We start from the raw sequence: 17429 nt of genomic DNA on the forward strand, positions 1-17429 counted from the left end.
AAAAAAAAAAAAAAAAAAAAAAAAAAAAGTTACTTCTGTCCAGTTATGAAGTGAAACTACCCACCATAAGGATACCTCTATATAAGACATGGGACTTGCCTTTGAAACCTTTTCTTGTATTTTTATTATTTTATTGTGTTCTTAATTGTATTGCTCCAGTTTCAGTACACATCATCAGTCAGAAATCTTAGTTCTGTAACAAAATCAGTGGACAGCAATCATGTTAGCATCAATTGCTGTTCTTCCCTTAGCTAAAGCACCTTTCTCTGTGAGGCCTGGACACAAGTGCCGTCCCTGTATTCTCTCATTTAATTGTTACAGTCACCATTTGGAGTAGTGGAAACAGGGTAAGTACCATTTCATAGATAAGAAAATTGAGCCTCGGGGAAGTTGTCATTTACCCAAATTTGCACGGCTCTGTAAGTCAAGGAATTAGCATTTATTTGCATTTGAGTCTACTAAACTTTTTTGAGTTCAGTTTGTCTGTCATGACCTTTAGAAAAAATCAGAAACTAAAATCATCTGAAACATTACACTGACTTTAGAAAATTATTTTTAAACCGAAGTTTATTTAGCTATTTAGATAGCAGATATGATATCTAAAAAACAGAGAAGTAATTGCCATTTATATAAAATTAATGATTTAAAATATAGGTTATGTTTTCCCCAAGGTCCCTTAGCAAGCTAAATACAACTAGATTAGGGGGAACTGTTTTCTAAATTCTGGGGCAGTCAAGCAAGGCTTTCTTCATTTGAAGAATTTCAGACATGAGTCTCCAGCGGGGCTGATGGGTCTCATTTACGTTCTTCTTGGGAGAGGAGGGGGTGACTTCCATGCAAGTTTCGAGCACCTGAGCGGATGACGCACTGGGTCCCTTTTCCTCTCTGTGTGGCAGGTGCAGAACAAACTGGACGGCTGCTGCTACGCGGTGAAGCGCATCCCCATCAACCCGGCCAGCAGGCACTTTCGCAGGATCAAGGGTGAGGTGACGCTGCTGTCCCGCCTGCACCATGAGAACATTGTGCGCTACTACAACGCCTGGATAGAGCGCCATGAGCGCCCGGCGGGCCCGGGGACCCCGCCCCCGGACTCGGGACCCCTGGCTAAGGACGGGCGAGCCACCGGGCAGCCGGCAGGCGACAGTGGCAGCCCAGACAGCGTGGAGGCTGCGGCGCCGCCGCCCATCCTCAGCAGCTCGGTGGAGTGGAGCACGTCGGGCGAGCGCTCGGCCAGCGCCCGCTTCCCCGCCGCTGGCCCGGGCTCCAGCAGTGACGAGGACGACGACGACGAGGACGAGCACAACGGTGTCTTCTCGCAGTCCTTCCTGTAAGGGCGCGGGCGCGGGTGCGGGTGCGGGCTGGGCTGCCTGGGATGCCCCTATTTTTACTGCCCTCCCAGCCCATGCCAAGGGAAAGGAAATTCGTGATCACTACAGTTCAGGAGTTGGAGACCAGCCTGAGCAAGAGCGAGACCCCTGTCTTTACTAAAAAGAAAAACTAGCTAGGCATTGTGTCAACTACTTGGGAGGCAGAGGCAAGAGGATTGCTTGAGCCCAAGAGTTTGGGGTTGCTGTGAGCTTTACCCCACAACACTCTACTGAGGATGACAAAGTGAAATTCTGTCTCAGGGGAAAAAAAAAAAAAACACTTATACAGAGTAACCAAATGCAATCCAAAAGATTTTTTCCCACCGTCTTCAAAAGATTTTTAAAATCCAAGCCCTGGAGAAGGGAAACATAGAAATTACTTCCAAAACCTCATCATAACATACTTAATAAAATTTCTTATAGGGCATTCCTTTAGACCAGGGCTTCTAACTCTGGAACATTTAAGAGCTAATCCAGAGTCTTGATGTGGTGCCAACTGTGGTCCCAAAAGTACCAAACCCATAGTTACGATCCCAAAGTTTATGCATGTTAGAATCCACTCTGGTCATTTACTTTCATGATTTTATTATACCCAGTTGGGTATAATTTATCATAACTCTTAGCTATGAATTTTTTTCATCATACGTAATACTGAGCACAAATCAACATGATATAGTATGTAGATTGAGTCTTGTGGGGTCATAACACGGTGTCTGTAGCTTCTTGTTCTATTAATTAAACAAGTGGCAATTTTTGGAATTACAGGGATTTTAGTTTCTTTAGTATTTATCTATTTCTCTTTTTAAGACCTGCTTCAGATTCTGAGAGTGATATCATCTTTGACAATGAAGATGAGAACAGTAAAAGCCAGAATCAGGTAAATATGTAAATAGAAATTATACCATTTTATTCATCACAAGGTGAGGTTATATAGAAACTAACACTTGAAGGAAAAAAAATATGGTATCACAGACTTCACGTAAAAGATGAAAGCCGTAATCTGATATACAGATACAGAAACCATCAATTTTTAAAACATGATCATTCATTTCCAGTATATGCTACTTGTGTTTATATATAGGCCTTTATTTATTCACATGATAAAGCATACCTACTTTTAGAAAAGGGACATACATTGAAGCACTTCATTTTTGTGTGTGATGAAAATAATTTCCCAGAGGATTTTAGGAAACTTGAAATTGTTGGGGAAGAGTATTGAATGCAAATTGAGTAATTAAACAGACTGATCTTGGAGTTACCTTGGTCCCATATCAGTTAATCTTTCTTTTTCTTTCTTTTTTTTGGAGACAGTCTCAAGCTGTTGCATTGGGTAGAGTGTTGTGGTGTCATAGTTCACAGCAGACTCCAACTCTTGACCACAAGTGATCTCTTGCCTCAGTTTTTCTATTTTTAGTAGAGACGGGTCTCACTTTTTGCTCAGGCTGGTCTCAAACTCCTGAGTTCAAGCAGTCCACCTACCTTGGCCTCCTAGGGTGCTAAAATTATAGGCATGGACCATCCTTTAGAATAGCGGTTCTCAACCCGTGGGTCGCGACCCACAGGAACTGTATTAAATCCCACAGGGATTAGGAAGGTTGAGAACCACTGCTTTATAACAATGTTTTAACCCTATGTATCATGATCGTGTAATGGGTTATGAAATCAGTGAGGGTCACAACCAGTTTTATTTTAATTTTAGTGCTGTAGAGAATACCAAAATATATCACACTTACAATGAAGGTAAACTTGTTTATGGAATTTTTCCTTTATGAGTATGTGTGTAAGTGTGATGTAAAATGTTATTTCTTCATGTGGATCATGGTCCAAAAAGCTGGGATAGCACTCACTGCTCCAAGCCGCAAAGCCCACTTGAATCCACACCTTCCTCTGTCCAGGTGGGCAGTGCCCTTCTGTGGTGGGGCATAGAGCTCAGCCTGAAGCTTTTCTCCTAAAGCTCTGAGTTGTCGCTGCAAGGAAATACTCCACAACTGAGGGCTGAATAACAATGGCTCTATTGTCAGGATTAAAAATGTAGTTATCTGTAGTTATGAGGATGTGTTCATAGTAGATAAAGAAAAGTTTAAATATAAACTCTTAGATAAGCAGTTCCATTGATTTGCAGGAGATATGAATGCATTAGCCAATGTGTTTTTTCATTTTATTTTTTCATGTCTATTTCCTAATCCTAAGACAGCGTTTTTTATAAGTACTTTCCTTATCAATTAAAATCATCTTAGACACCTCTCTGTTTAAATTTATTAATTATAAATTGAACAAGGAATAATCTCAACTACTGCTAAGGAAGAAATTACAGTTTTAGCATTCATTAGTTATCCATGTAATTACAGGGGTGCCAAATTTACAATCTTGGTTTTGCTTAATTAAGGGCAACATCCCATGGGGAATTCTAATTGATGGATAGAAGCCACTAAGAGGTTAATAGTCTTCTATGGGTAATCCCCTGAGTACATAAATGATTCAAGAGTAGAACCGATTGTTTCCAGAGCAGAACATTTTTTTTTAATTTGATTGACGAAAACCTAAATCAGAAATGGGCATATACCAACTGATGTTTTTTCTGCACTTAAGGATAAAAGTATTCAAATACAATTATTAGAAGAAAAAAGAATTTTTTGATGAAGGTATCATGTATTAGAAAATTAGCTAGAGGGAACAAACAAATTAACCTTGTGCAAAGTAGTCTAGAGGATCACTCTCTGTAAGTGGCAGTGGAGAGTTTGTCTTTTGAGGATGTAGCCCTAAGGGCAGTGTGGCCTTTGATAAAGTGGTGACATTGAAATTGTTTTAGCTAAAAATGGTTTTCTAGTTGTCTATTTCCAAAGTAAGCCTACCACCGAAGGAAGGCATTCCAGTAAAACTGAAGCCTTATAATACTAGCCTGTATACATTCTGCCCTTCTTATCCATAGAAGGATATCAATGGGAAGAAAGAATTGACTTGGCAAGGAGTCTTTCTGAGATTTCTTGTCTTTAGTATGTACCTGTTTTCTGTTTTCCCCGTCATTGTGTAGCAATAGACCTGTAGACTGTACAGAGGATTCTGGTAATAACAAACATGCCTTACAAACATGTGAGCCTCTAAAGTTCAGTGGCTGTGTTCAGCTCCGCTGACCTCCCCCAAAGGCAACAAGATGGCATGTATATGAGGGGTGAGCACAAATACTTAATGATGGTGATAAATCTCATTTAATTTCAGCCCCCTTTTGAGTTCTTATGTGTTCTTCTTGGATCAGGATGAAGACTGCGATGAAAAGAATGGTTGCCGTGAAAGTGAGCCGTCAGTGACGACTGAGGCTGTGCATTACCTGTATATCCAGGTGAGGTCCTGGTGCACAGCTTGGTGACATAGCAGTACCCAATAGTGGCTAGCAGGAATGTTTCAGGATGCAAGAACAAGACAGTAGACAGAAGAGGGCTTACTGGCACTACCAAAGAGTCATTGGCCCCTTCTTCCCTGGCCTTGAGCTCAAACTTTTCTGTAGCATGTCAGGAGGCTTCACAGAGCGGCTCTGGCCTCGGGCTCTGGAAGTTCACATCCTGAATCCACTTGTCATGACTATGTGAGCTCAGGCAAGGTACTTCAGCATCCCGTGCCTCAGTTTTCCCATCTATAAATTAGATAATAATAGTTATCTTATAGACTTATAAAGAATAAATGAGATGACATCTATAAAGTGCTGAGAACATATCTGAGTTCCACAGATGCTAAGCTGTGTGTGCACGGAAACTTGACTTTGTCTCACAGCTGAGTCTGCTGAGGTATGATGCACACTCATGCCTGTGCAAGCATGAGCTTTAGGAACCTCTGGGAGACAACTACATAGACAAACCAGCTCCAGTGAAGAATTATTGAAAAGATGTCCCTGCCAGAGCTGCAGCACCCTGGACAGTAGTGGAGCCTGACCCCAGAAGCACAGCTGTCAGCCAAAGACAGGTCTTTCCTTTGCCCTAAGCACATAGGCCATTGGCTCACTATTAGTATTTTCAGTCCTAACTGCAATTAGGCACATCATTAAGTATGAGATACAGTACCATGATGAAATCGTCTGAAAACCCTCAGACAATTAAAGGGTTTCAAAAGAGACTAATTAGGTGGTTACTTTCCTAGGGTTGGAGCTGGTTTAAGGTATCTTCTAACATTAATATCACAGATAATAAAACATTTGTTCCCCAAACCACTATTGAGTATCTGTTATGTGCTGTGGTGCTCTAAACAATTTTAATGAGACAGAAATACACAAGGAGGTGCACTGGAGGTTCGGTAGAGTCGTCGTGTGGGCATCAGAGAAAGCTGTGTGATGCCCTGATTCAGACCTGGAGGATGAGTCAGAATTTGCTGGCAATTATTCTGAGGGTGAGAGAACAAAGGCTGATCTTCCTCTCTTTAAAAACAATAAAATCGTTCTTCATGAAAAATCTCAACTCTGGCGCTGATTGAATCATATAGGCTAGTTTCATCAATCAAATGCTGCCTTGTTTTATGACATGTTAATACACCCACAGGGGGTGAGACAGAGCCTCTTCTTGAATGGTTTAATGTTTACGATGTTTTCCTCTATACTTGAAGGTCATTCGTCTTTAATGCACAAATGAGAAAGACTAATAACATTAGATTAATTAGCTCTTCTTGGAAATTTGGGTTTGGAAGCAGTCTTGTAAAATAATAAATAAAATTGTGCTACATTCTCAGTTTTTTCCCATTATAGGTAAGTCTTTTTTAAAATGAGCGATAATATAGAAAAATGGTTATGCTGGGATGCTCAGATTATGCATAGTTACCTCCAGTATATATATATTTTTTATTGTTTGGGATTCATTGAGGATACAAAGAATTAGGTTATACTGATTGCGGTTGTTAGGGGAAAATCCCACTTGTAATTGTGTCCCACCCCCAAGAGGTGTGCCATACACCAGGACCCCCATCCCCCTCCTTCCTCCCCCTCCTCACTCCCTCATTCCCCTATCCCCCTATCCCCCTTGTATTAGCTCATCTACTGCCTTCATATTAGTATTGAGGACATTAGATTCTTGCTTCTCCATTCTTATGATGCTTTACTAAGAAGAATGTGTTCCTCCTCCATCCAGGTTAATAAAAAAGATGTAAAGTCTCCATGTTTTTTAGTGGCTGAATAGTATTCCATGATATACATATAACAAGCATTAACAGCTTATTAATCCGTTCCTGGGTCGGTGGGCATTTAGGCTGTTTCCACATTTTGGCAATTGTCAATTGAGCTACAAGAAACAGTCTAGTGCAAATGTCCTTATGGGAAAATGATTAATTTTCTTCTGAGTAGATGCCTAGTAAAGGGATTGCAGTATCATATGGGAGGTCTAATGTGAGTTCTTTGAGGATTCTCCATACTTCTTTCCAAAAACGATTTAGTTTGTAGTCTCACCAGAGCAGTGTAAAAATGTTCCCTTCTCTCCACATCCACACCAGCATCTGCAGGTTTGAGACTTTGTGATGTGGACCATTCTCACTGGGGTTAGGTGATATCTCAGGGTGGTTTTGACTTGCATTTCTCTGATGATTAGAGACATTGAGCATTCTTTCTAATACTTGTTAGCCATTCATCTGTCTTCATCAGAAAAGGTTCTGTTTTCTCTTGCCCAGGGAGAGATGGGATGGTTTACACTTTTTCTTTTGATTAATTTGAGTTCACTATAGAGTCTGGTTATCAACTCTTCATCAGATTGATATCCTGCAAATATCTTTTCCCGTTGTCAGGGTTATCTTTTTGCTTTACTTATTGTGTCCTTAGCTGTGCAGAAGCTTTTCAGCTTAGTTTGAAAAACCATTTGGTTTTTTTGTTTGTTTGTATGGGATTTTTTGTAGTTTTTGTCCGAGGCCGGGTTTGAACCCGCCACCTCCGGTATATGGGGCCAGCGCCCTACTCCTTGAGCCACAAGCGCCACCCAGTCCCATTTGTTAATTGGTTTTGTTGTGATGGCCGCTGAAGTCTTAGGGTTGGTTATTAGCTTTATTAACATTGTCCTTAACAAATGTATATTTACCCCCTAGGTATTTCTTTTTAATACTCCCAGTTTCTTTCTTCAGTGTAGAAAATAGTCTTTCCCATAACTGTTTGAAATCCACATCACAAGTTTTAAAATAAAGGATTACATTCTGATTGCAGTTGTGCTCTTTAACTTAAACTTTTATCTAACCAAATTTGTCTTCTGCCTCGTTTGTCCTGTTGTAGATGGAGTACTGTGAAAAGAGCACTTTACGTGACACCATTGACCAGGGACTGTACCGAGACACCATCAGACTCTGGAGGCTTTTTCGAGAGATTCTGGATGGATTAGCTTATATCCATGAGAAAGTAAACTTTGTAATATTCTGTCTCTGAAAACTTATGTTTATATGAATTTATGACTAAAACATCAAAGTTTTGAGAATCAAGGTAAACTAAAAGAGGGAATTAAAGTTATGTTGAGATAATCTATTTTCATAGGAAATAGAACAAACTGTTTCAAAAGACAAGAAAATAGTACAAAGTATTGCTTTTTTTTTTTTTTTGAGACAGAGTCTTGTTCTATTGCCACAGCTAGAGTACAGTGGTGTCATAGCTCACAGCAGCCTCAAACTCCTAGGTTCAGGGGATCCTTCTGCCTCAGCCTCCTGAGTAGCTGATACTGCAGGCACACCCCTACCCAGTACCTGGCTAATGTTTTTTTTTTTTTCTTTTAGTAGAGATAGCAGCCCACTCTTGCTTGGGCTACTATCAAACTCCTGAGCTCAGACAGTCCTCCTGCCTTGACCTTTCAGAGTAGTAGGTTTATAGGTGTGAGCCACCGCACCCGACCTAAAGTGTCAAAATTTAAAACATTGACAGAACAGTGATCCGCAAACTGTGGCCCATGATTCACATTCAACCTTTGAACTAAAGATTGCTCTTTATATTTTTATTTTTATTCATTTATTTATTTATTTTTTGAGACAGAGTCTCAAGCTGTCACCCTGGGTAAAGTGCCGTGGCATCATAGCTCATCATAACCTCAAACTCTTGGGCTTAAGCAATTCTCTTGCCTCAGCCTCCCGAGTATCTGGGACTATAGGCACCCAGCACAACACCCAGCTATTTTTTGGTTGTAGTTGTCATTGTTGTTTGGCAAGCCTGGGCTGGCTCCGGTGTATGTGGCTGGCGCTCACACCTGCCAGCTCCGGCGTATGTGGCTGGTGCTCAGCTCGGAGCCTGCTCTTTACATTTTTAAGTGATTATAAAAAAATCAAAAGAAGAATATTTTATAACACATAAAAATATCATGAACTTCAAATTTTAGTGTCCATCAATCAAATTTTATTAGAAAACAGCCATGCTCATTTGTTTACAATTAGCCTATGGGTTTGCCATAACAACAGATTTGAATAGTTACAACAGGGACTGTAAAGCCTAAGGTATTTACTAGCTGGCCCTTTACAGAAAAAGTTTGCCAGCCTCTGGGTAAGGAAGACATATTGGAACATAAAGGGAACATGAGGATGATTGCTCGAGTGGTTTAGAATAAAGGAAGAATGTGATTAATAGCTGCCAAGCCTTTAGATTCTAACTGAATTAGTGCTATCCTTCCTAAGAACATGAAGAAACTAGAAAGTCATTTAGCAAGGAGAAAAATGCGATTCTGAGTAACGCTCATCACACGTTAAAATGTCATTTTAAAGCTAGAAATCGCCATTCCTATGTAAATGCTAATGGACCTGACTTCGGGATGACACACTGTTTACATATTAAAAATTGGATTGTCTAATGCATTAGCCAGTATAAATATAGCCCGTATTAGTTTTTTCCTTTGTCTCAATTTTCTTTAAGCTTAAAATGTTTATACTGTACCACATTTATTCTGAAAGACGAGGGCTGTAATTTATATGTCTAGTTCATAAATGATTTGGTGGAAGCAGAATTTTCAAGGTTGGAAATGAAAATGAGTTCTAATGAGGGCCATTAGAGCTCCATTACTGCAATATCATCGTGGCGTCCTAGAGCCAGGCCTCCTGTGCTCTCCTCCTTTCAATCTAATGTGCTCAATATTTGCTAACCATTTGCTGAGTGTTTAATGCTGTGCTACACCTAGAAATATAGGGAGGCACATGCATGTGACAGGCCCCATGCTTGAGAGAGACTTCTTGGTTTTAGAAGGAGCCAGAATTTACCTCCATGTAATGATAAATGAGATTGTGCAGTAAAGTGTTTTTATTGCATTTGGTTATTTTCTATTTTGTAATACATGAAACAATAAGCATCATGAGCCATTAGGAAGAGGAGAAAGCAGGATTCGTGTACTAATCATTGAGCACCTGCTGCGTGTGCTGGGGATACAAAGTTAATCGTTAGAATTACTATGGAGGGCTCCTCAGTGAGTTGGTGCTTGGCCAGTATTGTCACAATTCAAATAAGTGGAGAACTGCAAAGGTGTGGTGGGCCAAATAGTGCAAAGAAAGGGATAGAAGAAGGAATGAAAGAGGTGTGTCTTCCTGACCAGAGCAGAGGTTTGGTGACGTAACAGAGAGAAAGGTAATCTGGTGAACCCAGTGGAAGGGGCCTTGGATGCCACAGAGAATCCTCTGGCATTCACCTGATGCGGATACACCCAGGCAGAACTGAGAGATGCTAGAGTGGGTTAGGACAGTCAGGAGACAGTGCAGAGGCCAGACAGCCTAGACTTGTGGCAGAAGACCCCATTCGATTTTTATCACAAGGTTGGTTGGCCTTTGAAATTAGGAAACAAGTATAACTATTAACTACACAGAGAAGCCATTGTTGGTGTCTTCACTCTCTTCCAACAGGGAATGATTCACCGGGATCTGAAGCCTGTCAACATTTTTTTGGATTCTGATGACCATGTGAAAATAGGTGATTTTGGTTTGGCAACAGACCATCTAGCCTTTTCTGTGAGTATTTTAAAAATTCTACTCCACCTAAAAATGGACCCAGATGCCTTGATAATCCCAAAAGTGTTAGAAGAAAAGATAGTGGAGTTCACCGAACTCTGCTGTGTGATCCTCAGGAAATTATCAGTGCCTGAAGGAGCACAGTGCGGGTGGTCTCTTAGGCTTCGACATTGTGGATACATCTTAGTGAGAGCATTCCCCCTGATGGACATAAAGTTGTTGGCTTATGAACAATATTTAAGTCAAAAGCATACAATGCTTTATGAAATAATTTGGTGTTTTGATCTCCCATGCCTGGCACTGGGCCAGATGCTTTACACTTGGATGGCTTTTAGTTTGAGGAAATGAAGCTCAAAAACATAAAGGAACAAGAGAACATATGGTTGTGAGGGTCAAGAAAGGCTGTATAAAGACAGCGGTATTTCAGATGCCTTTAAAAGCTGGGTGGGGAGTCCAGCAGGCCAAAGTTGAGGGGAGGCCATGGTGACACTAGGGTGGGGGATTCCACAGAGAAAGCACAGCGTAAGAAAAGGCCTTGCAGTGAGCAGACGCGGTGGTTCCAAGGCCGTCATGTTGTCTGAGTGGCTGAAACCATGAGGTGCAGGGGAGAATCAGAGGGGATGCTGGGCAGTTAGGGAGTCACTGGAAGGGTGGGTGGGCAGTCCTGTAGACACCAGGTGAGGAGGAGTTTACTTCCTATCACCCTGGATTGGTAGGAAACATGGTTCATTCGAAGGGTGGTTGGAGACGGAAAATAGGACTAGGGTTGACGGTGAAAACAGCCTTGAGGGACACATTAGAAGGTGAAGCTAGAAAGAGAAGAGGAGGAGGTGGCCGGAGAGAGACAGTGAGGACGTGGTCCTGACCAGAACAGTAGGGCACAGCGAAGCGTGCTGAGACCAAGGAAGGCCAGATGATAGGGATATTATATTGGTTCCTAAAACAAAGAATTTAACTGCTCTCTGAAAAGGTATGGCCTAGTGAGGTAGTTAAGAACACAAGCTCTGGAGTCCCGCTGGCCTGGAGTAGAATCCTCTCTCTGTCTCTGCTCTGTGGCACGATTTTGGGCAAATTAATTAACCTCTTAACACCTCCTCTGCGAAATGTGCCTGCTGCTGGTACCTACCCCGGGGAGTTGTGAGTGAGAATGCAGGCAAAGCACCTGGAACAGAGCCTGGCGTTGAAGATGGAGAAGCTGCTGTTATTGATGGTGCTACTTATAATAGGAATCCATGAAGTGGCATCATAACAGCAGTGATTTGGAGCATTGCCTGAGACAGCGTTGCTGCAGGTGTAGAGGAGGAAGGGGAGATGGCCCAGGAAGTGTTAGCAGTGAGTGACAGCGAGTTTATAGTTCTTTTTAATATGCTCTTTAAAACAAAAAAAAAAAGGTTCTGTTTTTGGCATTTGCAACATGAAAATAAATTGTTTTCTATAAGCTTTTGGGTATTTCTCCCTCAAAGAAAGTTGTATAGAGAGTTGCCCTCCTCACTCTTGATCTCAGTGGGTTTCCTGTGAGCCTTGCATTAGTGGGTTAACTAAATAAAAAAAGATTAAGACTCAAAAAAGCGTTATTAGAATTTTTCTGATTTTCATGTCACGTATTTTTGGTCAGTTTTCATTTGGAAATTAGCCAGTCCTTGGGAATAACATAACATTTTAACTGGATATTTGGCGTACTTATATTTTTAGGCTGACGGCAAGCAAGACGATCAGGCAGGAGATCACTCAATTAAATCAGACCCTTCAGGTAACCCCAGAAGGCTGTGTATTTCATTCATGTATTAAAAAGAAGACCACAGAATTTCTCAACCTGAAACCTGCTTTTTGGCTTGTGAAGTTTTTATTCTAAAGTTTTAATTATTTATTAAACTAACAAAATCATGGAAATGCTTTAATTTTTTTCTTTTTCACCATACTGTGCTAAAGAAATTAAAGCTTCAATTAGAACACTTGGCTCTCATGGGTGGATAGTCTGTTTTCTCTAAGCCCAAGAGGTACTGTGAGGTCACTTCATGACATAGTCCCTCTGGGGTAGTCTGATCTGGCATCGCCCCTCCTCTGCAACAGCAAAGACATCCAGTGCGGGATGGAGTGTGTGGCCGTGTGTGACTTACAGTTACTCGGTTGGTGCAGCACATGCTGCTGCCCCTACAAGTGGTGCAGACAGTTGACAGATCAGGCTCACTTTGTTTTTTTTTCTTTTTGAGACTGAGTCTCACTCTGTTGCCCAAGCTAGAATGCTGTAGCATCAGCCTAGCTCACAGCAACCTCAAATTCCTGGGCTCAGTAGATCCTCCTGCATCAACTCCCGAGTAACTGAGACTGCAGGCACCCACCACAATGCCCAGCTAATTTTTCTTTTTGTAGTAGAGACGAGGATCTCGCTTTTGCTCAGGCTGGTCTTGAGCTCCTGAGCTCAAATGATCTTCCTGCCTTGGCCTCCCAGAGTGCTAAGATTACAGGTGTGAGCCACCTCACCCAGCCATGCCTAACTTTTTAGAAAACATTTTTTGTTTTGAATTTACTAATCCTTAGTTCCTTTTATTGGGAAGCTTTATCTCACTTTTCCTCCACACAGGTCATTTGACTGGGATGGTTGGCACTGCTCTGTATGTGAGCCCAGAGGTCCAAGGAAGCACCAAATCTGCATACAACCAGGTAAGGGTTTGGGGGAGGGGAGTAGGAAAGGTCTCAGGAATAAGGTCATAATAAGAATGTCAGCATTTGGGGTTTAGTTACCCACTGAATAGTCGGGTGTGTTCACTTATTCACACTGCAGGCAAGTACATGGCACCCAAGGATGGTGACTGAAGCTGGCACTGCCAGGAGCTTATAGTCCACCCATCCATCCAGAGAATATGTGGCTAATCCTATCCTGGACAGGGTCCAGGAACACAGGGAACAGGCAGTCACATGAGTAAGACAGATGCAGGCCCAGCCCCCTAGGAGCTTATCCAGTAGTGGATAAAAAACATGATAAACAAGCAAAAATAGGCTCGGTGCCTGTGTGGCTTAAGTGGCTAAGGCGCCGGCCACGTACACCTAAGGTGGTGGGTTCAAATCCCCAGCCCAGACCCGCCAAACAACAATGATGGCTGCAACCAAAAAATGGCCAGGCGTTGTGGTGGGCGCCTGTGGTCCCGGCTACTTGGGAGGCTGAGGCAGGAGACTCACTTGAGCCCAGGAGTTGGAGGTTGCTGTGAGCTGTGATGCCATGGCACTCTACCCAGGGGGACAGTTTGAGGCTCCGTCAAAAAAAAAAAAAAAAAAAAAACAAGCAAAAATAAAAAGAAGTAACAAATTAGGACAAGGGCTAAGAAGAAAAGAAGTGGAGTGAGGGACAAGAGAACAATAGGGGCACATCTTCTTTAGGTGACTGACCAGAGAAGACGTCCCTGAGACGATGGCAGTCAGAATAAAGGATGAAAAGGGGGTGAACCAGAGGAAGCAGCACACATAAAGAGAAGATGCTGAGTGTGCGAGCTTGCCTTGTTTAAGACGAGTCAATGCCTTGTTTAAGACAGTCAAAAGGAAGGTCAACGTGGCTACAGCTGAGCGAGCAACAGGAGAGAGGCATGAAGTGAAGCTGGAAAGAAGGCAGGGGTCAGATCGCCTAAGGCCAGGTTAGCCAGGATAAGGAGTGGGTGTTTAGTTTGAAGTGCACAGGGAGCCCCTGGATAGTCTTGAGCAAGAATTCTCTCTAGCTGCTGCCAGGAGGCTTTGCTGCGGTTCAGTAAAATGGCTGGTCCCTGGACCTGGAGTGGTAGCAGCAGAGACGGAGAGAAGTATGCCAATATAGGAGGGAAAAGAAAGACTCCCCCATTGGAGTGGGTGTTGGGGAGGAAGTGGAAGGGAGTAACTGTAGGGTTCAGGTTTCTACCTGGAGCACCCGGGTGAAAGATAGTTGACTGAGGTGAAGAAACTGGGGGAAGGAGGAGAAGATGGCTGGAAAATTGAATTTGAGGCATATTAGTTTGAAATGCCTGATGAGAAATCCAATTAGATACATCCAGTCGGTTGTTAGAGGAAAGGTGAGAGTCAGAGGCATGAATTTGAGAGTCATCAGCAAACAGACAGTATTTCAAACCATGAGACTAGATGAGATCACTTAGGGCAAAAGTGTAGAGATAAATATTAAAAATATATCAAGCAGCCAATTTGCATCAAAGCAGATTCTCAGTGGAAGCTCAAGCCTGGGGGTTTGGATTCTGACAGGGAGCGTTCAGCAGCAACAGAGTTGAAACAGTCCTCTAAGTACCCGGTGAGAGTGTTGGGAGGTGGACTGCACACGATGTGGGTGCCAGAGGGCTCCTTTACTGTCCTCCTAATGAGGTCAGGTGGGCAAAGTGTCATGAAATCCTTAGAAGTGCTCTGTCCTTCTAGAAGTTCCACTTTAGAAACTTATGCAAAGGAAACAACCAGGGATATCTAAAAAGGTGGATATAAAAGAGGTTCATCACAACATTTTTTTTTTTTTTGAGACAGAGTTTCACTATGTCACCCTCAGTAGAGTGCCATGGCATCACAGCTCACATCAACCTCCAACTCTTGGGCTTAAGCGATTCTTTTGTTTCAGCCTCCCAAGTAGCTGAAGAGAATAGAGCAGACAAGAGAATAGCTTAAGCCCATGAGTTTGATGTTGCTCTGAGCTGGGATGCCACGGCACTCTACCGAGGGCAACATAGTGAGACTCTGTCTCAAAAAAATTAAAAAATAAAGTAAAATGGGAGACTGGTTAAATAAATTCTGGGACCTTAATATAATTGAATACAATATGCCATTAAAACCATGTGTCAGAAACCTGCTTTAGAAAAATAATAATAATACAGTATTAAAAGTATTCTAATTACATTTAGTGAATAAAAGTCTGAAAACCAGTATGGAGCTAGTTTTGTGGTATATACGTGTGTGTATAGATATATGTAAAATTTTTTACCAAAGTAGACACGTCTTAGACCTCCGCAGTAGTAAGTATTGGGGCTTTTCTCTCTGTTCTGCGTTTTCTGCACCTGCATGCATAGGAAATGCCACACGGGGTAAAACGTGGGAGGTCCCTGGGAATACTGGGAGAGACGCTCCCACTCATCTTTGAGTCCATAGTCATTTTAGAGTTCTTGAAATGCTTCTACTATCTTGAAAGTGGCTCCTCCCTGCAGCTGGCAATAAGCAGTCTTTCCCTCAGCCGCTCATGACCAGCTTCCTGGGTCACACGGCCTTCCAAACACCACCTTCCTCTGTGCTGCTCTCTGTGTGGGTTTCTCTGCACTGCTTGTCCTTTTGCATCTTTTTCATTATTGCCATTTATATTTGCTTTTGTTCATCAGTTATTTAATAATTATCTTGGTTGTTTATTCATATATCCTTTTAGTTTCTTTGAGTTTACTCTGTTTTCTTTCTCCGGCCTTTTATTGGTTTTTTTTCCTCCTAGTTTTATTGACAAAAATTGTATGTGTTGGCTCGGCGCCTATAGCTCAACCGGCTAAGGCGCCAGCCATGTACACCTAAGGTGGCGGGTTCGAATCCCCAGCCCGGACCCGCCGAACAACAATGACGGCTGCAACCAAAAAATGGCCGGGCGTTGTGGCGGGCGCCTGTGGTCCCAGCTACTTGGGAGGCGGAGGCAGGAGACTCGCTTGAGCCCGGGAGTTGGAGGTTGCTGTGAGCTGTAATGCCATGGCACTCTACCCAGGGGGACAGCTTGAGGCTCTGTCTCAAAAAAAAAAAAAAAAAAAAAAAAATAGGAGGTAAGAAAGAAGATGGGACGACTTTTTTTTTTTTTTTTTTTTTTTTTTTGGTTGCAGCCATCATTGTTGTTTGGCGGGCCCGGGCTGGGGATTCAAACCCGCCGCCTTAGGTGTATGTGGCTGGCGCCTTAGCCGCTTGAGCCACAGGCGCCGAGCCCGGTGTGATGTTTTGATATACATTGTGCAATGAGCACCACCATCCAGCTAACTAACATATCTACCACCTCACTTTATTGCTGTTCTTTGTGTGTATGGTGAGAACACTTGAAATCTTTCTAAGCAGGTTCCCAGAATACAATACATTATTATTAACTGTAGTCGCTATTCTGTACATTAGTCTCCAGAATGTGTTCGTCTCATACCTGAAAGTTTATGCTCTTTGACCAGCATGTCTCCTTTTCTCCCAACCGTCAGTCCCTGGTAACCCCTGTTCTGCCCTCTGTTCCTATGAGCTTGACTTTTCTCATTATAGATTCCACATACGAGCGGGATCATGAAGCGTTTGCCTCTGTAGCCCGCTTATTTCACTTGGCATAATGGCCTCCAAGTTCAGCCTTGTCAAACATGGTGGGATTCCCTTCTTTCCTTTCTTTTTAAAGGCTGAGTAATATTCCATTGTGTGTGTGCATGTGTACACACACAGGGCAGCCATGAAGTTCATGTGCAATTCCATTTTAAATTGCACACGAACTTTATGGCTACTCTGTATATCACATTTTGTTTATCCATTCATCTATCTATGGACACTTAAGCTGATACCATATCTTGGCTACTGTGCTACAGTAAACGTGGTAGAGCAGGTGTCTCCTCAACACACTGATTTCAAGTCCTTTGGAAATGTACCCCGAAATGGGATTGCTGGATCATCTGTGGTTATGCTTTTAATTTTTCAGGGCACCTCCATACTGTTTTGTTTTCTTTGCTCTTTCCTTTCCTTTCTTAAGTCAGGGTCTTCCCATGTTGCCAAGGCTAGAGTGCTGCGGCATTTTCACAGCACCTGTAATCTCAAACTCCTGGGCTGAAGCAGTCCTCCTGCCTCAGGCTCCCAAGTCGCTGGCTAGGACCACAGCTGTGAACCACTGCCCTATACTGTTTTCTGTAATAGCTGTACCACTTTACATTCCTACCAACAGTGTACCAAGGTTTTCTCTTTTTAACTTTCTTGCCAACACTTGCCATCTTTTTCTTTACATAGGTTTACTCTCTTGTCCAGGTTGGAGTGCAGTGGTGGTATCACTGCAACCTCAAACTGCTGCGCTCAAGCAATCCCCCTTCCTCAGCCTCTCCAGTAAGTGGGAGTATAGGCATGCACCACCACACTCAGCCAATTTTTCTATTTTTTGTAGAGATGAGGTCTTGCTTTTGCTCAGGCTGGTCTCCAACTCTTTTTTTTTTTTTT

The 17429-nt window shown here is 42.5% G+C and overlaps 1 protein-coding gene across 2 annotated transcripts in view; it reads left to right on the top strand.

Moving 5' to 3' along the window:
* The window catches only part of EIF2AK4 (eukaryotic translation initiation factor 2 alpha kinase 4), a 110991-nt gene that overhangs the window by 50811 nt on the left and 42751 nt on the right, over positions 1-17429 (top strand). For both annotated transcript variants that reach the window (XM_023514282.1, XM_023514283.1), the window contains exons 12-18: positions 897-1327; positions 2175-2244; positions 4621-4704; positions 7594-7716; positions 10179-10283; positions 11976-12033; positions 12865-12944. In XM_023514282.1, the coding sequence (XP_023370050.1) occupies positions 897-1327; positions 2175-2244; positions 4621-4704; positions 7594-7716; positions 10179-10283; positions 11976-12033; positions 12865-12944 (951 nt within the window). The remainder of the gene's footprint in view (positions 1-896; positions 1328-2174; positions 2245-4620; positions 4705-7593; positions 7717-10178; positions 10284-11975; positions 12034-12864; positions 12945-17429) is intronic.

Source organism: Otolemur garnettii, unplaced genomic scaffold, assembly GCF_000181295.1.
Source record: "Otolemur garnettii isolate 467f Iridium unplaced genomic scaffold, OtoGar3 scaffold00050, whole genome shotgun sequence".
NCBI lineage: Eukaryota > Metazoa > Chordata > Mammalia > Primates > Galagidae > Otolemur > Otolemur garnettii.